General features: G+C 38.8%; 1 protein-coding gene across 1 annotated transcript in view; it reads left to right on the top strand.

Annotated features, from left to right (window-relative positions):
* Window positions 1-21971, top strand: part of clpb (ClpB family mitochondrial disaggregase) — a 33322-nt gene that overhangs the window by 9291 nt on the left and 2060 nt on the right. The window contains exons 4-14 of the mRNA XM_015003656.2: window positions 1022-1125; window positions 2244-2372; window positions 7524-7621; window positions 10480-10594; window positions 16486-16563; window positions 18616-18671; window positions 19245-19289; window positions 20606-20767; window positions 20856-21012; window positions 21122-21195; window positions 21305-21424. Of these exons, the coding sequence (XP_014859142.1) occupies window positions 1022-1125; window positions 2244-2372; window positions 7524-7621; window positions 10480-10594; window positions 16486-16563; window positions 18616-18671; window positions 19245-19289; window positions 20606-20767; window positions 20856-21012; window positions 21122-21195; window positions 21305-21424 (1138 nt within the window). The remainder of the gene's footprint in view (window positions 1-1021; window positions 1126-2243; window positions 2373-7523; window positions 7622-10479; window positions 10595-16485; window positions 16564-18615; window positions 18672-19244; window positions 19290-20605; window positions 20768-20855; window positions 21013-21121; window positions 21196-21304; window positions 21425-21971) is intronic.

The following is a 21971-nucleotide window of genomic DNA, read 5'->3' on the forward strand; positions in this document are numbered from 1 at the left end:
AAATATCCGCTAGGTCACAGTCAGTGGTGTTGCTGAGGTGGTTGTTTGCTTTAAAAGGCGGTCCGCTCCAGTGAAGGGCTACTACACACACATTCCCACCTCATCACACGGGCCCCCATCAGTGCCGGAAATGGGCCCGACCCTTGCCCCCTCACTCTGCACATATGTATGTGTTACAAGACATACAAATGTGAACTGAAGAAGAAACAAGAGGAAGTAGCCATTGGGGTGAATCGACCATGATGAAATAGAATACATGGAACTGAATCAGGCGAAAGTGTTATGGTCAGTTTGACAAACTGAGCATTTGCATGTTTCTGTGTTTTGATATCTGAGGAAGAAAAGGTCACGATGGAAAAAGATGAGAAGTCTGGTATTCCATCTGACTTTCCTAAGAAAACATGGAAAAGAAGTCTGCTAATACGTACCAGTAGGTCTAATATGGGATTCTCGTTAATTTGTTGCCAGTTTTTTTTTTTTTTTTGTCTTTATATTTAGAGAAGACGAGGAGATAAAAGACTTTTTGCTTCATTCTTACTCAACTGAACAGTCAGGTAGGGGATGCAACACAGCTCGAACAATTTTGTTGAAAAAGGATGGAAAAAACAAACTAACTTCCAAATGTGACTAAAACATGAAAGGTGAGCAGAAATCTTCAAGGAGATGCCTCTTGATGTCTAAATGTAGTTAGAGAACGCTGATCAGAAGGGGATAAACAAGCCTGACTTTCAATACGTCTCTTTAGGGAAACATTTAGATACGTCTATCCAAACTGAATCAACCAAGAAAAACAAATATCCATGAGCATCCAGTGTTTACAACATGCAATTTCTTTAAATGGTCAAACCTGTTTAGTGAATGGTTAGTGATTTTACATTACATAAGGTTTTTATGTCTTCCAAATAGAGCAGTCTTGCTTTCTGGAAATGATATCTTTGTGTCCTGAGCCTAAAACAAAATCTCTGCATTCAGTAATTAGGAAGCAGAAAAGAAATGCGTCTTTTCTTCAATTCTTTTTCAGTGCTGTGAAAGCTCTTCTTGAAGCCGGAGCCGACCCGAACGCCGGAGACGACTTCAACAACGTTTATGACACCTCAAGGGAGAAAGGCATCCACTCTCTGGAAGGTAGCAAAACTTCACAGCTGCCTGTGTGTGTGTGTGTGTGTGTGTGTGTGTGTGTGTGTGTGTGTGTGTGTGTGTGTGTGTGTGTGTGTGTGTGTGTGTGTGTGTGTGTGTGTGTGTGTGTGTGTGTGTGTGTGTGTGTGTGTGTGTGTGTGTGTGTTGTTTTTATTACACACGCTAACCTGCAGATATTATGAGACGTAATAATTTGCATAAGAATTTACATTTATGCACATGTTCGATTCCTTCTGTATTATTTATTTTATATATTCGGTGACAACTAATGTATTTTTTATTTGTTTTTGTTCCAAGCTACTCAGTTACTCACACAAATGCATGCATGAGGGTGCACACACATATGCAGCGACACTTTACCCCCCACCATCCAGTCTGTGTTGGGTTTCTGCAGACATATTTATACGGGATATGTATATTGCAGACATTTATATGGCTGTCAGGTTTGGGTCCACGTGGGGCCGGCGTAGCGTGGGGAAGCGTTTCCCAGACGCTCACTGATGGATGGGCTAGGGGGGTCTGTGCGACGCTTTATTGGGTTAGCCATGATTATCCCACCCTGTGTTTCACGCACACATGCACACACTGCAGAAGGAGACTATCAGAGAGGATGGGGAAGACTGATGAAGCAAGGAAGGAGGGAGAGAGGAAGGCACTGAAAGAATAAGGATGAAAAGAAGGTTAAAGATGGAGGAGTAGGAAGATGTGGATGTTTAGGGGGTTGCAGGGAATGGGGTGGGAGTAAGATACAAGGAGTGGAGAGGAACTCTGGAAATGGATGAGGCAAAGTTATAAGGATAGAGGGAGGGGAAGGTGATGAAAGATTTTGATGGACACAAGAGGAGAGGAAAGAGGCAGAGAAAATAAAAATGGATGATGCAATAGTGGCAAAAGATGAATGTTTTTATGAAACACAACTAAGGACAGAGTGATAAAGCATCTCCATTATTACAAAAGAACAGAGAAAGAAATCTCCTAATACATAACCTGAACTATACTATGGTGTTAGACAGTGGAGATAAAATTTGGGGGGGCGGAAATTGCTAGATAAAGAAAGATCTTCTAGATTCTGGTTCATTATCTCTTCTGTCTCCATATTTATATAGTGCTGGTATCCAGAGAGGATGAATTCAGCAGCAGGCTCAGCAGCAGGGCTGGTTTCCGTGGCTGCACCTCGCTGCACTACGCCACACTGGCTGATGACCCACTCGCTGTCCGCTTGCTGCTGGAGGCTGGTAAGTTGATACTCCCAACCTCAGAAAACCTGTTAGATTATAACCCAGAGACCAAGGAGGACCTCAGAGTGATGAGGATCCCAGAAAGTCAAAGTGTTGAAGATTTCGGTATACAGTGCCCTGGTCAGTTCAGCCAAAATTCGTACTTTATGTTTACATACAGAGTCTTCTGTTTGGTGGGTAACTTAAAATATTGAACACGCCATCTGCTCCTGAAAGCATAGTGGTGGCAGCATCATGTTGTGGGCATGGTTTCCGTTAGGAGCGCCATCTTCAGGAGATGATCAATCCTGAAAGGAATGTTGTTGGTGACGTCAAAAGACTTGCGTCAGGAATCAGAGTATGTTTTAGGTGTTTTGCTTTTGCCTGACTTAAATAAATGAATGGTTTCTACAGTACCTGATGGCATGCTGAGGAGGTGATGATGTGACAAATCAGTTCCGAGTACCAGGATTGAGAAACACTGGCATAGATCATATTAAATCATTAAGTGTTAGAATGGGCCAGGTCTAAACCTAGGAGGATTTTTGGCAAGACTATTAAAACTTCTGTTCATAGATCTCTTCTGTCAATTCTGACTGAACTTGAAAACAGTAGTGTTCTCTAGATCAGTGTTTTCCAACACCTGAGTTTAATTGATGGGTGATTAATAACTTTTTAGTGAACTGCAATCATCTGAATCAGGCATGTTAAAGCAAGGAAACGTATAAAGCATGCAGCCCAGTGTGTGTCCCCTGAGGACCAGGTTCGGGGCATATTGCTGTGCAAAGCTGGTTGAGACGACTCCAGAAGACTTAAAGCTGTAGTTTCTGCAAAAGGTACTTTTGCTAGTCATTACATCAGAACACTGAACAACCGTACATGTCGCTTTCTGATTTTCTTTTTGTAAAACAAAAAATGAAATCATAAAAATGCTTTTTCTCTTTTAATTATGCTTTTTGTTGTTATAATGCTGGCCAATTAGTGCTGCTGTGCTGTTTATACCCTAAATGTACCAATTTAGTGCACCCAATATTATTACAGTTCCAATTATATCTTCTGTTTATGGATAATGTGATTGGGAATTGAAATACTGGACAATTCTTATTTATTTATTTAAATAAGAAATTTGAATCAAGATGTTCAGCTCGAGAAAAAGACATCTTCTTTCTTGGGGATAAACGTCAAAAAGCAGCTTTTTCCTGAACTGTTGACATCAGCTTTAAAAAACTGAAACAATTTTTTTCATTTTGTCCTCTTGTCTGAAATGGTTCCTGTGTTTTAAAAACTCTTATAAGTGATATTAATGAGAATGACTCCCTGGTCACAGAAATAACTATTAAATAACGGAAAGAGATAAAATAGAATCTCACTCCTTTTATAAATTGAATAAGTTACTATAATTGATATAAAAAGGTTTACAAAACTCATCTAGAATGCATCATTTGTTCATCTTTCCCAGCCCCCTTTACACCTGTCGTTGACTCAGCTCCACCAGCATACACACACACACACACATGCACACACACCCTGGGGCAGCGTATCTTGCTCTGCTTGCAGCTGAGCTGTTCTTAAACAAGCTCGGCCTTGTTGAACTGTGAACACAGAACGTGCCCTTGGGATATCTCCACAACTGCAGGAAGTGTTTTTACATGATATTATATTACATATGCCATGTATGTTTGTACACTTACACTTCCATTCAGTTACCATACATATATATTCATACATTCTGTGATTGTTTTCTCTTTTTTTTAGCTTGGAGACGACTTGCAGTTGTTTCTTTTTAGGCTGATTGCATCTTTAATAAAATAGCATTCCTTTTTGGACAAAACACCCCTAACCACCTCAAACCCACACAAAAGCCTGTATTAATGTCTTGCTTATGTTTATGATTGATGGCGCATCTGAAGCTCTGTCCCCCGTCCCTCCTGTCTCAACCCCACATCTGCGAGTGCGCTTAAACAAATCACTTCGTCTAACTAGATCAAATGTTCTGCAGAAACATTTTTGAATTAAAAAGGTAAGAAATTTCACAAAGCAGGGACATTTGTTTTAAGACAATCAGATTAATGACAGATTTGGTTGTTACCTGGGCGACGGGGGCCTTTTGCTGGCTTGGCGCCACCATCACGGCCAATATCAGTCAAAAACGTAGCAAGCTTTCAATCGCCCTCATTGCTGTTACCCTCTGCAAATTTATGCAAAACAGGAGACTTTTATAAAGTATGATCTTATGATTTGTGTTAAACAGTTTTGACAAACCTTGCATCCTTTACGGTCTTTCTTTTTATTCTTCCTTTATTTGCCTTACATCCTTCTTAGTTTTGCATCATGTTGAAAAAGTTGGGTTAGGCGTCATTTGCTCTCCTTATCTGTCTTTATCTTGATGCACTGTGTGTGTTCATGCCTTTCCTTTAGCTTGTTATTTCCCCTGTGTTTGCACGCACCCACGTTACTCCTGTAGCGGTGGGTTTGCTCTTTTGGCCTGAGCTGGACCTTGGCTCCCATCTTCATCCATCACAGTCTCCAGGCCGACCCTCAGGCTTCACCGCATCCTACAGTCTCCCCACCCTACCTGCAGCAGCTCTCTAGCTGCTCCCCCTGCTCCACATCAGGCCTCTGGCCAGGGGCACTGAGTAATGGGTAGCTCTGTAGGTGGTGGGAGGCCAGAAGAGACACACACATGCTCACTGACGCACAAAAACAGACACAGGAGCAACACATATGCATAAAGACCAGCAGGGGCTCTCTCCCACCAGCTGCAGAGAAAGAGAGGGAGGAGGAAATGGGAAAGAGGAGGGAACCCTAATAGGCATAACTAAAGCACTCCTAATGAAGGGATGTGTGTAATTGTGTGTGGGTGACAGAGAGAGAAAGGCAATGTTCAGCTGGGATATGTGTGTGTATGTGTGTCTGCTTGTGTGACTCATGTTAGTGTTGATCCTGTTATAAAGTGCTATGGCCCAGAGGGTTGGCCTGATATTAAAGCCCTAAATGATGCTATTTATTATGTCCACAGTGTGTGTGTGTGTGTGTGCGGTGTGGGGTGCTTTATTGCTTTGCTCCCTCATGTTTTTGTTGTTTGGGGGACTGTTAGTGGTGTATTGTTGTCAGGATCGATAGCTTTGGGAGCGGGTCGTGAAATTTAAGGATTTATCAATAATCAACACAATGATTATTAGTCTCTGCAGTCAGGCCTCAGAGTAATAAGATCAGCCATTACCTGCATTGATTATATCCCATCTCTGCTAAAAAGTAACTTTGGATGATGGGTATTGTAATTCTTTTAAGATTGCTTCCAAATCCCTTTGATCATCTACAGCCATCACCAACTACTCATTAAAGACAGATTTCACATCAAACGTTTTTACACTCTTTTTACAGATATTAATTTTTAATCCATAAATCATCTTATTGATAACTTCAGGCTTCTTTACATCAAACATACAGTTGGTTTGTGTCGATACATAAACATTTTTATTTTTACAAAAAATTCTCATAATTCAAATGCCAAAGAATAGAGTTTGATGTTTACATAATAGTTGAGCTACATGAACTGTGTGACATACTTAAATTTTATAGTTGGATTCTATCTGGCGTGATGTTTTTGGTGTCTAGTGATCATGTGACCTGTAAAGGTCCAGTGCTTGCAAATGTATTTCTACACCTAAATCTTTTCACATTATTACGACAAATGTCAATCTACTTCTTTGAGAATTTCTGCGAGGGACTGATACAAAACATTTTCTTATCTCAATTAGAAGGAAAAGGTTTTTAAAAATTTGTAGCAAAGACAATCTAAAATGTGCATAACATATTCAACCCTTCGTAATCTGACTTTGCAGCGTCCATATTAGTGGATTTAAACCATTCCATGTAAGTATTTTGAATGGCCCAGTCAAAGTCTAAATCCAATTTCAGTTGAGAATTTGTGGCAAGACTAAGGGCTGCATGATATTAGAAATACTATTGATATATATGGCAAAGATGATATGAGTTGTGGCATATGCCTGCTTTCTTCTTTCCTCCCTTTCTCAGCTGTGCCTCCATCACTCTGTGACCTCTAGCATATTAAGCAATGTCATTTGTAACCACTGTGAGCATCTGCTGCCATGAGACTGTCCAACTTACTGAACATTATATTAGCATGAAAAATACAAGTTCATATTTGAAATACATTAGGCAACTATTACTCTACAATCATTTGCACCCACTGATATTTCAATTATACATTTGGTATATAAATATATCATTCTGAACATTAACTCTTGCTAAGGCAGAGTTGAGGTTCAGCCTTTATTGCTGTCAGTTATGTTGACTTTCTGCTTGCAACAAATGAAAACCCAAACATTTAATTTATCAGAAAATTTGAATATTGCAACAAACCAATAAAAAAGTGGCTTAGATACAGAAATGTGGGCTCCTTAAAAAGCTTAATATCTGCTTAAAGATCATTTTCAAAAGGTACACTTAATATGATAAATGATTCTCTTCATGTCATATTCTAATTTGAGGTGTACCTGTGGTTTTCAAAGTGTGAACTCATAAAGGGCCAAATACAAATGTATGCTTTTTAGAAAAAATAATTGTAAGCCACATGTACTTTTCCTTTCAATTTTAGTTATATATGATTTTCTGTGGCTTAAACATATAACATCCATAAGAATTAGATAAAAATGATGGCAGACAATGCAGAGGACACTAAACCTCCTGACCAATCGCTATCTAGGGTTACCACACTTTGCACCTGGGGTGACATTATGCTAATTCAGCATTCATAATCTTACTCCATTAACTACTATTTTCTTTTACTGAACTTGTTGCTAAGGTTAAACAACCTGCTGTGTGTTTAGTTGGTACAAGAGTCCAGGGTCTTAGTGCCTGGTTGGAGAGGTCATGGGTGAATTATTGGCACACGTTGCAGATATGAAACCCCCTACAGAGGTATTGCATAGACCTTCCGACTCACTGCAGAAGGCCTCAGTATCATTAAACCAGTTTGACCTCTTAACACCATCTTCACTAGAATGACGATCTCTGCTTCCTACTGAAGTGTGTCTGCAATATTTTAATAGGATGAAAAGTGGCTGCTAAATTAGAACATGAAACTAAACTGTTACTGATTTCGATATTATGTACAACTGTAAATTTGTATTATGTCGCATACAGGTGCCAACCCGCTGCAAACCAATAGTTTGGGACACACGGCCCGGGCTTATGCAAAGGAGGGAGAAGTCAACACAGTTCTGCAGGAGTGGGAGGGCAAGGTATAAACCACACTAAACTTTCATGCAAACACAGTGATCCATCTCATTTTGTTTGCATCTAATCTCTGAACAATGTGCAAGCAGTTTTTATTCTTCCAATTGTCCCTCTTCCTAGTCTGAAATAATCACGTCTATTCACTCGATGGACATCTGTCTCAGTGACTTCACACGGTGCTGACTGGCCGACACTCCTCAGGAGGTCTGTGTCTGTGTTGTCACTGACTGACAGGTGCTATTGGGTATTTAAGTTTTAAAAGCTGGTAGAGGTTAACTGGGGTCAAAACTGTGATTGAGAACAGAGCTAAGTCATTGGTGAGGACATGTTGTTTTGGGTTGGAAATATTTAGATTAATTTTTGTATCCGCCTTCAGATCTTTAGTTTTGGTAGTTTTGGTGAAGCTTTGACCTGTTCAGTGGATTCCAATTGGTCTTTAAGTACCATAATATAAGAATTTATAAGAACAGGATACAAAAAACATACAGTAAACATACATTAACTTTCAGATCACAGAGTTTGAAGGAGTGAAAATGAAGATAATTTTCAAGAGTAAATTCTCATCTAAATGGTAGCATAGTACAGATAAGTTGTTTTTTTGTTTTTTTTGCCACAGTCTGAGACAAAGCTGAAGATCTGATGACCTCCATCAACTACCAGGAAGTACAGTTTGGTCATTTTAGTGAGACTTTTTCCACCACTCTGACAAACGGCAGCAAACACACAGTTGCTTTCTATGAGTTTACAGAGCGAGGCTTTGAATGTAACTCCATAAATTACCTTACCAGCTGCATAAACAATCGAGATTATGAATGGGTGTAAATTGCGGCTGAGACATAATAAGGGATAGTTCACTGTTGGTAAAGCTTTTCAGTTAATTTACCAGGTTTAGCTCTATGTTCAAATACACATATTTACATTTGATGTCACATATGTTGACATCCATACTGCACATTTATTTGTTTTATAAGGTTGCACAATTGACTTCTTTGTTGTTTCAAGATATACTGTTTGCTACTTTCTGTTCTCATCCTTTGCAGAATGATCGTTTTTGTGGTTCGTCTATGTGTAACCTCTGCTCTACAATAACAGCTCTCTGGAGATGATGAAAGTGATAGGTGTTATTAGATTTTGAAGCTGTTTATAAGCTTGTGTAAAACATGTCATAAAAGGCAAGCCTGTGACATTTCTGTATACTTTTCAAAGCTTTCGGGACTATAGTTGAGCTCTGATGTGCAAAGAATAATGTATAATTAAGGTTTTATGCAAAGAAAATACTTGTTATTGCTTTATGGGGAAAGGGATACACATTTTGACATTTTTTAAAACACAAAATGATCCCTGCTGCTGGAAAAGTGAATTTATTTTCTTTATTAATCATGTTTTACAATGAGAAAAAATGCATTTGTTTTGCTTTCATCTTCTTTAGCTCAGTTCCTCCATATGTTCATTTATGCTTCACCATTATATAGTAGTGCAAGTAGGTCCTGTCTTTTTTTTTTTTTTTTAAATAAAACTCAAGTTATCCGTAGTTATCCACCAGCTTGACAGCAGGCTGCAGCTAAGCAAGATGGAGAGAGAGAATAAACAGTTTGCCTCCACTGCAGGGGGAAAACCTGGAGTCTAAGGAGACAAAAAAGAGAAGGATAAATGAGTCAGGGGTGGCTGTGGGAAACAAAGAGAAGGAGAAACTAAAGAAGTACAAAGCATCGGAGGGGAAACCACAGGTAGAGGAGGACCTGTGTTAGGAAAGGTTTTAAAGAGAGAGATGAAATGAAGAGCGCAGAAAACGGATCACTGCAGCTTTGTGATTTAAAACATCATAAAATAAATAAAATAAAATGAAGGGATAGATGCTTTTTATTTAATAATATATGAGGGAATATTTGCGTTTTACAACCCGATTGATTTCCAAACTTTGGAAGAAAAATCATTTTTGTGCAATTTCTGTGTGTTTTTACAGCATCACTCAGGCATAAATGTTTTTAATCTTTCTAATGAAAGTTGTATCCATCCATCCACCGTAACTCTTCTGTGTTTCTTGAATTTTTAAGAATTTAAGTCAAACAGCATAAATTCCTTCTGTGAATATTTCTGTATATAATTGAAAAAACCATGTAATCTGAGTCTGATAGGTAGGGGAATTGAAGTTAATGAAATGTGTATGAACTCTCATGAATATGGCACAATAATACTGACTTAATATTTTGGACTTCTAAAGTGTCCATTTTTATTCTTGCATCTCTTTTTATGAATCACCTCCTTTACATCACAAATTAAAGCTCTGCTGCAATACACCACTAATGCTGCTTTATTCCCATTCCTTATAATTTCAGATTTCTCATGTTTAAAACAAGTTATTTTGATGTTCTGAAATTTTCATTTTGTTTCAAGAACCTCTTACTCATCTTGTTTGCTGTTTGTATTTCTTTCCAAAAAAATTTCCTTAATTTGATATTTTGTCTCACTATGCGGAGAGAGTCCACATTTTAAAACAGTCATTGTGTTTTTATGACTTAAGAGCAACAACGCCATTTAAGTCCCCAGTTTTTTTTTATTTTTTTTATTTTGTAAACAGTAAAACATGTAAACACCCTAGACAAGGAGAGACTCAATCAATCGTATAAGAAAATCGGCAGCGGGGAGAAACAGGTGTTCGTGTCGGAGTCGCGTGACGAGCGAGTCACATTCCTAACTTGCACCACCGGCACTGAGCAGCAGAAACACAGTATTTATTTAGTCTTTTAGCCTCCGTTTGAAAGCCTATTACACTTTGATTTCCCTCAATACTCCCTCATACATCTCCTCCCGCTTCCAGACTCATTGACTCTCTTGTGAGCTGATCTTTTCCATCTCTGCTTAGTTTAAGGAGCTGCAAGCGCGTCGAGAGGCAGAGGAAAGGAGAAGGTTCCCCCTGGAGAGGAGGCTGAAGGAGCACATCATCGGTCAGGAAGGGGCCATCAATACCGTGGCTTCAGGTACACACTTGCACAGAGACAATTATAGAGGGATGTTACAGAATGCATGCAGAGAAAGTCTGCAGGTGCATGCCGGAGCTTCACTTTACAACATGGCTGTCTTCGCATTGATGCCCTTGTTTGTGTTTTGTACTCTTGTCCGTTTTCCCTCCTGCTCTCCTCTCTTCCCTGCAGCTGTAGGCGGGATCAGACAGACCGGCGGAGGCTGTAATTGGTTAATTGTGATGAATGAGCTGTCTGTCAGTTGTGCACAGGTGTTGTGTGTGTGCGTGTGTGTGCATGTGTGTGTGTGTGTGTGTGTGCACGTGTGTGTGTGACAGCTGAAGAGGCCAGGCTTGGAGCCGCCAGTTAACACAATTACAAAGAGAGGATACATACTACAGACCCTACACCCCTCCTCCTTTTCTCCCTCTATCTTTCTGCTTACCCCCATCCTATCTCTCTTTCCTTTCCCTTTGCTTTCTCTTCTTCTCTCTGTTTGCCATGAATATCCATCTCTCAGCTCTCACTCAGCCTTCTTTCTTTTTCCTATTATAACTTTGAAGCTTCTAAATGTCTTAGAGCTGAAATTATTAATTTGGTATTAATTGATTATTGAAATAATTGTTAACTAATGTAGTACTCATTTAATGGTTAACTGGAGTATGCAGACTAAAAAAAATGGTCATTTGCTGAATGAACAACATATTTAGAGCAGTAATAAAGCCAATAATGTACAATATTTAGATTTAGATATATTTTCCATTTAAGATGAAAAACCTTCTTGGTCTATAAACATGTTCTACGCAGAACTCCGCCAGTGTCATAGTTTTAGCTTCACCTGGTCCAAATTCTTTTTAGAAAGCTGCTATTGAGCAACTTCTACTACCCAGTTTTAATAAGTTAATTCAAAATTAATCAGCAGATCAGACTGTATTAATGGTAAATCTGTCGGAAAGGCCTGAGCATTTAACCTTTTTTTAACTGAAGACATAATTTGCTATAAATTATCATATGATCAAGCGTTTTCTACATTTTAGGCAACAAAACGTTAATTTTCTTATTTAAAAACCAATTGAATTGTTTATTAGCATCTTTTCATATTTTTCTAATATAGTATAAAAAGGTTTTAGTGGTTAAATGAAAGATTTGCAGAATGTTCCTTTATTTCATCAATCTGCATGCGACAGTCAGTGACAAGTGAGTAAAATCCTGTTAACGGGATTTTACTCACTTGTAAAATGAGTAAAAGCGGATAATGGAAAACAACTTAAAATGACGCAAAAGCAAAAACGTTGGAACCGATGGAGGACCATGAACTGAGAAGCTGAGTCCTGTGATGAGAAAAGAGGAGGGCGGATGAGTTAGAGCACAATAACACCAAAGACAGTAAAGAGCTGATATTACAGCAGACATCCATGGAGGCCATGTGGCGTATTGATCTCCAGATGAGAGAGTGAGAGTTAATGTTCAGCAATGCTTCTGCTGCTTACAGTCAAGCCATTTCTTATCTTTATGATGTTGTACATTTTCTCTTTGGATTTGTGAGAAAATCAACTTATTACCAAAACTAGATGGAGACATTAATCTGCTGTGAGGACAGACACTGCAATGGCAATAACTAACAGGAGAATAACTTTTACCGCGGTTTGAAACTTCAGACAGTTTTGTAAAGTGGCTCATAAGTAGCAGTGTGTCAGGATATACGGGTTCGTCCTGTAACCGGTGGGTTGCCAGTTCAAATCCCCGCTCCATCCTGAGTTATGCAAGCTATGGCCTTACTTAAATTGGGTGATCTCTTGTCTTCAATATTTTGAAGTGAAGGTTTAAAACTTCCTAGAAACTCTGATGAATTTAAAAGGGAGTATCTGCATTAGAACAGACATATTACAAACTTGGATCTCTAGAATGGCAAAGAAAGAAGAGGTCACGCATCATCATGTGAACCTTTGTGTCTGTGTCAGCGGTTTTCAATCAGTTTGATCAAAGGCTACACCAATCAGTCAAACTCTGGGAGAGTCCATGTGGAGAAGTGGAGATCTCCAGATGAGGAAATTGTTCAGGAAAGAGAGAGAAGGAAACAATCCAGATAAGAGGACAACAAATGAGAAAGGGATGCAGAGATAAGCAGAGAGAAAGGGCTGGAATAAGAAATTTAAATGTATGCTATATGCTGTATAGCAACAAATTGCATTGTTAGTTTTCCTGTATTGATCTGTATGCCAGTTTACTATTTGTCAGGTGATAAAAAAGTAGTAGAATCACCTGGTAATATACTGTTTCAAATGCAGTTCTGCTTAATCAAAAACTCTATTTAAAATGCATGTATAAAACAAAATCTTATTTCAACAGCAATATTTTACAAACATCGGTCTCTAAATACATTTTATACAATTTTTATGTAACGTTTAAGAATTGACACTTTAATATTAAAGATGAATAGATAAAGTTAAGTAACGGCTTTCCCATTAACAATTTACCAAAATGTCTCAAATGTATTTATTTGTGTTTGAGTTCTTCTGTTTAACAAAGTCAGCATTTTATTAAAACAGCTTAATTGATTTAATTTTACAAAATATACTTTATGCATTTTTGTCTGGTACAGAACGGTAAAAGAGATCTCTGTGCTTTTTTTTTTTTTTTTTTTTTTTTTGAAGAATAAGCCTGCTATTTTATTATGATAGTTATAGGACTGCAAAACCATAATTGGCTCTGATACCAAAAAACTATGTTGTTTAAAAAAAACAAACAAAGCAATTATTTCTTCTGTCAGGGTTTGAAGGGTTAAAAGCAATCATTTAAAGACTAAAGAGCAGAGCAAATAATTGGCATTTTTCTTGATAAATTACCTAAAAAAAACAGTTTGTATTTTCAGTTGTTGATAAATGGTTTTATACCAACTTATTGATTAATCATGTTATTGTTTCGACGTTGTTCATCTAATTCCACAGCAGTGTGTGAGTGAGGAAATGAATTTTGCAGACAGTCTGCGGAACTGATTGTTGTTGTAAATATTTTGCAGACCAGACGGCAAGAGATTAAAAAAATGTTTGCTGTGTTGTCATGTCTTCAAAACAGTTGTTTCCACCATAACTCCTCGTGACAAACAGCTTGCCTGCAGCAAGACACACACGCGCGCACACGCAAACACCCACATGGTACAAATACACAAAACCCACATAAATACACACACAGGAAGGAGGTTAGATTGATCCAGGTTTAGCTCTCAGGGCTAAGAGTTATTGAAGAGAATCATCCCTCTGTAATCATGTTAGAGCCAACCAGACCTGCAGAATACACACTGTCCTCTGTGCGTGTGTTTGCGTGTGTTTGTGCAGGAGAGCCAGCTCTCATTTGTTTTGTGTCCCTTTCCTTTCCCTCTTCTTGTCAGAGTCCTCTCAGAAATGTCAGTGTGCCCTTCTGTCAAAGTCAGTCTCAATCAGCTAAAAGACGCACAAAAACACAGAAGGTTACCCTGTCATTCACGCAGCCATTGATAAACCAGACGGAGCTTCGGAGCCCATCTTGTCACATTTCATCTCTTGGTCCATCTCTGACACGCTCGTTTGTTTCTCTGCCTCATTCTCTGGCTCCTTATCTCCATCACTTCTCTGTCTTTCCCTTCTTTATCTCCTTCCACATCTTCACTCCTCTTTCCTCTCCTTATCTCTGTTCCTCCCTCTGCTTCCTCTCTCCTCCTCCTCTTAATCCTAGCGTTTCCTCTTTGATTATCAGCTATTAGTGCCCGGTTTAGCACTTATGTCATGTGTCACATATTCCATGTCCGTTGTTTTCATATTTTAGCTTCATTGCTCAGCTGTTCGTTCCGAAAGTTGAGCACAAAAGCAACATTTTGTGCCTGTAAAATGTTGAGGATCTATGATGCTTCTATTAGAGATTTACAGATCAGGCTTTTTATGGCAGATAACTGATCTTCAGTAAGTTTTGACTGGATATATATATGTATATATATATATATATATATATTATTCTGAATCCTATAAAATAAAAAAGGTTCCTTGATACTGGTGGTAGTTTTTTAAACAAAAGACATATAAGATTATTTCTATTTATATGTATATTAAGAAAACGTGAAACTTTGCCAATGTACCCCACCACTAGATGCGTGATTTTGGGCCTTTGTCTCTAAAGTCTGTATCACATGTATAAAAATTCAGTGACTGATTGATGAAGTCCATCCATCCAGCCTGATGTAATTATCACTTAGGGTTTGCACACATTGCATTTGAAATGGGATTTTCACTTTATACTAAATTTAATTGAAAATACCTTTTTTTTCTTTTAGTAAAAAGGAAAAACTGATAAACATTTGTACTGTATTAAAAATAATGTGTCATATTGATGATTACAATTCAAATGTTATTTTGGGGCTACATCATGGCTCAGTGGTAGGCCAGGTGTACTATTCATAAACCCAAACCTCTGGTTATACCATCTCCCTCTTTTCTGTCTTTGTTCCTTCTTGTCAAGCTGCTTAAAAAATGCTGCCGGCTAAATGATCTTAAAAATTGTAATATCTTTGTTTATTTATTATTGTTTTGATGTTAGAATCAGTTTGTGAGAATAGCATCTCTCACACAATATAAACCATACTGCATACCTACTGCATCATGAAGTAATTCTGTCAAATAGTTTACTGTAGGTTTGTTGAATCCGCATAATGGGAATATTTTTAACATGCCTGCATTCATGGGAAGATGGTAGTTTAACACAAGAATTAGTCAGACTATCTGCTCCAGTGGCCAGCCATCAGTTGCTTTCTTAGAAAACTTTAGTTCAACTGCTATTTTAAAATTGTTTCTTTAATGCAAGTCTTTGCAGGAAATATTTCCAAACATCTGAATTTGCCCACTAACCAGCTCATCCCTTTTTGAAATATTGTAACCTATAAAATATTGCATCCACATAGTTCTTTGGCTTAGCAATATGGTCCACATTGATATGGTGATTGGCCTTTGATATGTCATTCTTCTCTACTGGACGTGTTTAGTTATTAAAACTCATGTGGGACTTGTGGCCACACTCTGAAGCTAATTTACACAAATGTCTCCCATCCTCAAAAGGCCAACATGTCACATTACATCAATAACTTTATTAGAATTTCTGGTTTATCTTCAGCATTTTTTTTTAGTTCTTATTTTTTATTTTTTTTGCTGGACTTTTTAACAAAACTGTGATGTGTATAGGAAGCTGATAAACTTCTAATTAGAACCCAAACCAGCACCATCAGACCAGAAACATGTTTTTTTTGTTGTTTTTTTTCTGAAACATGCTGTGTTAATAATGGATCCACTGGTTCCAGTGACTAGCCCAGCCACATCCCTGTTCATCTCTGGTTTGGACTCCAGTCTAGATCACAGGTTCACATTTGGAAGAGTTTTCTGGTGTCTTTTTCTTTAAGTGCCTCAAACCACAGTCAAATACTCTCCTGCCGTCCACATCATCATCCTGCCTTTGTGTATATGTGTGTTTGGTTGCTGGGGTGATGGCAGGGAAGGGTAGGCACTCCTTTTTAAGCAAGAGTGTGTGTGAGGCTGCGATCTATGCTAAACTGATTTCAACATGGCTGCGCCAGAGAGGCTAACACAATTACTGCTGGCTAATGGCCCCACTGACTGAGAGGCGGGGGGGAGATGCATCGTGGGTAGCTTTCTGGAGCTCTCTCGTCTTGCTCTCTTGCTCTGTTTTCTCTCCTCTTCTTCTTTTTTTTTTTTAAACCAAATGTCTCTGACCCTTTTCTCATCCCTGCTCTTTCACTCTTTGATCAAAGTTTCAGGAATCCTTCCACCCTCAGGTCAGCTCAGTTATTCGTGATGGAAAGCAAAAGCAACAAATGCAAATGTTATAATGGGGTTATTTTCTCTCCATCTCTCTCTCTCTGTGGTGTCTAGCCATCAGAAGAAAGGAGAATGGCTGGTATGATGAAGAGCATCCTCTCGTCTTCCTCTTTCTTGGCTCATCAGGAATCGGTACCTTCTTTCTTCGACACACACACCTCTCCTCAACCTTGGTTTGATCTCATGTAAAAAAAACAGCTGGGGGGAGCCGAAATAATCACAATACTCATTTTCCTTCTGAAGCTTTTCAATGCATTTGAAGTGAACTGCATTCATCTGTGGATAAATGAATCACTTAACAAGGGATATAGCATTATAAAACCCAGTGCATAACGGTTTAGGTTAATCTACATTCAGCAAGTGTATTTCTCTCTTAAGGGCCTTTCTTTCTTTCTTTCTTTAGTAGTTTCAAAGAAGTTCAAAACTATGTAGACTTTCTCATGCTGAGTTATGGAATTATAAGAAAGCAGCATTTATAGGAAGTAGCCTTACATATGTGAGCGGCGCTGTAATTAATGAAAGGTCTTAACTCAAGATCACGCAATTTATTCTGCACACTTTCAAAGTGAAAAGAGACATTGTATCCTGTAACTTTGATGCTTTTCAGGTTAAAACGGTCTAACAGTTTTCTAATTGAATCAAACAGCTGTGATTTAAAGACAAGCATATTTTAGTTTATTAAAACACAATTGGCAGCAGACTTGTGGCCAAATGTGCTCTTGTCAGAGACCAAGATTTAACTTTTTGATCTTGCTGAATTCTCTGTGTGGATGAAAACTAATACTGCACATTAAGGCATCTGTTATAATCTCCACTGCTACACCTATTTTGCTCAGCGGAACGGATAAAACCTCAATAGCTAAATGTGTAAAGCTGCTGGAGGAATACCCCAGAAGACTTGTAGTTGCAAAGAAAGGCTGTAGAAAGGGGGGTAGAAGTATCATTTTCCTTTTATTTTACTGCTATACTTTGTGTTGGTCTGTCAGATAAAATCACTTGTAGAATAAGTTGAGGTTTATGGCTATCATGTGATGTCAAAAATACTTATGCAAGATATTGTAGCTAGAGATCAGAAATGTAAGAGTTTGATTTCTTTAAACACATCCTGACTTGAATTGCCATCAAAACATTTGAGAATTTTCTGAATGTGTATTAGCTTGAAGGGTTTCCTCGGACGTGTTTGCCAAAATCTCCCCTCAGCATTCAGTCTTTTTAATTGATTAGTATTGACAGCAGAAAGCCCCATCCAATATGTAGCCTTTGTTTGGAACAGCTCACCCTTAGCTGTGTGTGTGCAGCAGCTGTCAGAAAAACAGCTGATTGCACATTAAAACACTAGTACCTCTTGGTAACACACTATTGTTGTGAGCGAGATAATCAACAGCAGCCTGTGGTTTCAGGAAATGATATCCACTAGGGACGAGCGTAAACTGAGAGAACCTCCACCTTTGTGTTGCAGCAGATCCACACTCCTGCACATAGATCTTAGGAGTACTTTGGACAAAGAAGTACTGAGTGAACATAAAATCCTCCCAGAGGATTTTCAGTATCAAGCAGCAAAGCTTGGCTTGTTGCAAAGAAACTTAAACATCCTCTAGAAGCAGCAAATGTGTGTTAGTGTGGAGAGAGGCAGCAGGAAGAGGGAGAGAGAGAGAGAGGGAGAGATATTAAGGGCCAGATAGATGGCTAAAGAAAGAGAGAGATCATGAAATGACAAGGCAGAGAGATAGATGAGGGAGAGGCAGTGTTCATATCCTCCATTCCCTTCAGCGACAAACTCTGGCCATGAGACATCAATATTAAACACAGCAACAAGGCACAAACGCACACAGCCCTCACACACACCCATGCCAAGTACAAGACATCAATATCATATATGAGCATTTATATGCAGAATATTTTACCGACAAACATAATGAGTGCTTCAGGAGAGCGGATATGATTGGATGCTTTATTGGAGGTGGTGCTGGGATTTAGGCCAAAGCACTTAGCAAAGAGGAAAATATTGTCTTTTAGTCTCAAATGAGTCAAATTGTTTTCTTGACTGAATGTTTTAGAAGACGCCGCACTTCACATGAGATGTTTTGGGGGGTTTTTATGTCAAATTCAAAGTAATTAAATGGCAGGCGAGGTTGTTCCTGTTGCAGAAAGAATAATAAAAGCGATGTCTCTGTTCTGTGACAGGAAAGACGGAGTTGGCAAAACAGGTTGCTCGCTACATGCACAAAGACATTAAGAAGGTACGTTTTGTTAACGCATGAATACACGAGCGCTTCGGTGCAAGTGGGAGCAGATTTGCTCTCCAGGCTCACATTAAACCCACAACATGTCACCAGTGTTTCTCCACTGTGTCTAAAAGTGTGAAACTTCATATTTTAAAGGTCTGGATATTCAAGAGTGTGAAAGAATATTTTTGTTTAAAGAAATTATATCCTGACTTGACCACTAAATTCTCATCCCCCTTCAGTGCTCTATCTGGGATTTCTCCCATTAAGCTCAATTTCTCCAGTTAAATTTCAACCAGGCTAATCAGTGAACAAAAGGAAGAGGTGTGAATGAAGTGTTTGCATGGTTGTAGTTTGGTATTGGCAGTGTAGGAAGTGAATGAAGCCGTTCTCTTTTCTCTGTCTCCCATCTCCATACTTTTCAGTTTTGGGATTTTGCTGGTATGCAAACCCAGATCAACCTGCACATATCTCCTCCATTTATAATGAATGCTTGTATTTTATATTTTAAAATTACTGTAAAGAACATGAACAATATGTTGGAGCCATGTATAATGAGTCTTTTTTATTTTTATTTTCTTTTTGCAGGGTTTCATCCGCATGGACATGTCGGAGTTCCAGGAAAAACATGAGGTGAATAGTTTCCTTGAATTGAAGACCGAAAGCAGAATGTCTTTTTGAAATCGTCGCGTATAATTTGTTGAGTGTATTGCTCCACCGAAGTGAGTTCATTTCAGATGAGAGCTGCTGTAACTCTGTGTCTGCTATCTATGGCAGTGACATTTTGGATTAATTCTGTTTATGATCTCATAATTAATGCAACAACCAAAATGAATGCTCTGGCTGTTTATGCCTCTTTATGGGGGTTTGATGATGGATACATTTAATCAGTGATTCAGAGTTGGATTATGTTCCAGCGTTAAAGAACTGCATCTAATTATTTTAGTTCAGACTTGGTGTTGAACGTCTTAGAAAGCTCTATAATTAGTGGCAGTAAAAACCTTGACTTAAGGACAGTTTAAGTTTTCTCAGATAACATTGTTGTCTGTTCAGTGACCACACATGCAAGGTAGTGTGAAAAGTTTATTTGGAAGGGAAATATATTAATAGACTATAAGAACATGAATACTGGCACCTTAAGATGATCACTCTGTTGAGACAGTTCTTTAAATTCAGTTCTTAGAATCTACCATACTTACACATTGCAACCACAAGCCTCAGCGTATTTTATTGGGTAAAATGGTCAAACTGGTGGAAGGGAAATTAAATATGGTTTGCACATTGTTTCCAAATAAAATTAGAAAAGTATGCAATGCATTTGCATTCAGTCCCCTGTAGTCAATACTTTGTAGGAACACTTTTGGCTGCAGTGAACCTGTTCCTCTTTTCTAAATAACTCGAGCTCAGTCAAATTGGATGGAGAGCATCTGAGAACATCATGTTTCCATTCTTGCCACAGATTACAGTGGAAGCAGAACTTCAATCGTACTTTACTCTTTTAGTTTTCAGGTACTGGATTGAACAATTTCGAATGAGGTGTTCAAAGTTTTTTTTTGTTTGTTTTTTTTTATATCCCCGCCTCGTCTGCTGTGTTCCTCCAAACATGTGAGACCTCCACACATAGCTGGATTTATACTGAAATTAAGATACACACAGGTGGTTCCTTTTACTAAGTAAGGGACATTTTAAGGCATCCGGTTGCACTTGATTTTATGTAGGGGCAGCAATGTAGGGAGGACTAAACACAAATACTTGCCACAGAGATTTTTAAAACTCTTTTTCTTCCACTAATTATGCATCAAGTTTACCTTCAAATAGGAAATACAAGTGTGTGTGTGTAATCTTTTTTCACGTTGAATGAACCCTGTTACTATATAAATTCATCCAAAGAGATTTCTTTGTTGCATGATGTCTGATCAGCCTTTCATCTTCTGGTTCTCTACTCTCAGGTTGCAAAATTTATTGGTTCTCCTCCAGGATACGTTGGGCATGAGGAAGGGGGTCAGCTGACCAAGTTGTTGAAGGCATGCCCCAACGCTGTTGTTCTGTTTGATGAAGTGGATAAAGCTCATCCTGACGTCCTTACCATCATGCTGCAGCTGTTTGATGAGGTCTCTACAAAAATACTCTGTTCATTGCAAGTTTATATTTTAACAAACCTCAGGCCCTCCGACTGATTTCATGCTGCTCTTCTCTCAGGGACGTCTCACAGACGGCAAAGGAAAGACTATTGAGTGTAAGGACGCCATTTTCATCATGACTTCAAATGTTGCCAGTGAAGACATTGCTCAGCATGCTTTGCAACTGCGGCAGGAAGCTGAGGAGGTCAGTCGCAGGAAGCTGGCCGACAAACTCGGTGAGAGAAATACTCTAGCATGAAGCACATCTAGTAAATATAAAACAAAAAACTATACTGATTCAGATGACTTGACTCATTGTCATGTCATTGTTATGTTTATCCCCAGAGGATGTTGAGAAAAGCGACGACATTAAAATCTCCCGGCAGTTTAAAGAAACGGTCATCCAACCAATCCTGAAGGTAGAGACGCTCACAAACGCACAAAACTGAAGCTCACCTCGTTTTGACGCAAGTTCGGCTGGCTGGAGACGCTCCAGGTGTCATCGTTCGCTCTTTGATTCATCCTCAGGCTCATTTCCGGAGGGACGAGTTTCTTGGTCGGATCAATGAAATCGTGTACTTCCTGCCGTTTTGTTACTCAGAGCTGCTGCAGCTGGTCAGCAAAGAGCTCAACTTCTGGGCCAAAAAGGTTTAGTAGCAACATTTTTATTTACACTATGTTTAAGATTTGGTTTCTGACAAATAATGTAGGTATATTTATAGTCTGTCACGCATCGAGGTGTCTTGAAAGAGACGTTTCACACCATTTGCTCCAATCGTGAAGTTTCTGTATTTGCCTCCTCCTGTCGGACTGCACAGCCTCACCCACTTCATTCTGCAGCCGCTGAGCTGTGCAGGAAAAAATGCACAGATCAATATTGTGTGCCTCTGCTACTCGCTTTAACATGATTACAGTGTTTAACATGTGGAGGCTTCATCAATATTTAATTATTAATATTACAGCTGATGTCCTGACAACATGGCCCCCACAAGGGACTGATCGAAGCCTGATTCATGCGTGTTTTCACTGTATCCATATTCTGAAAGTTGCTTGTCCGTTCCTTATTATTTTTTTAGTCCAAGTCTCACAACAACTTGTCCGTGTCTGGCAGAGCTTCTAACAACTGAAATTTGATTATCTTCTAATCGCCATTTGTTTGTCGTTCACTCATATTAGGAGAATTAAATGTTTAGTG

This window comes from Poecilia mexicana, unplaced genomic scaffold, assembly GCF_051168715.1.
Source record: "Poecilia mexicana isolate PSO_F unplaced genomic scaffold, ASM5116871v1 scaffold_13, whole genome shotgun sequence".
Taxonomy (NCBI): Eukaryota; Metazoa; Chordata; class Actinopteri; order Cyprinodontiformes; family Poeciliidae; genus Poecilia; species Poecilia mexicana.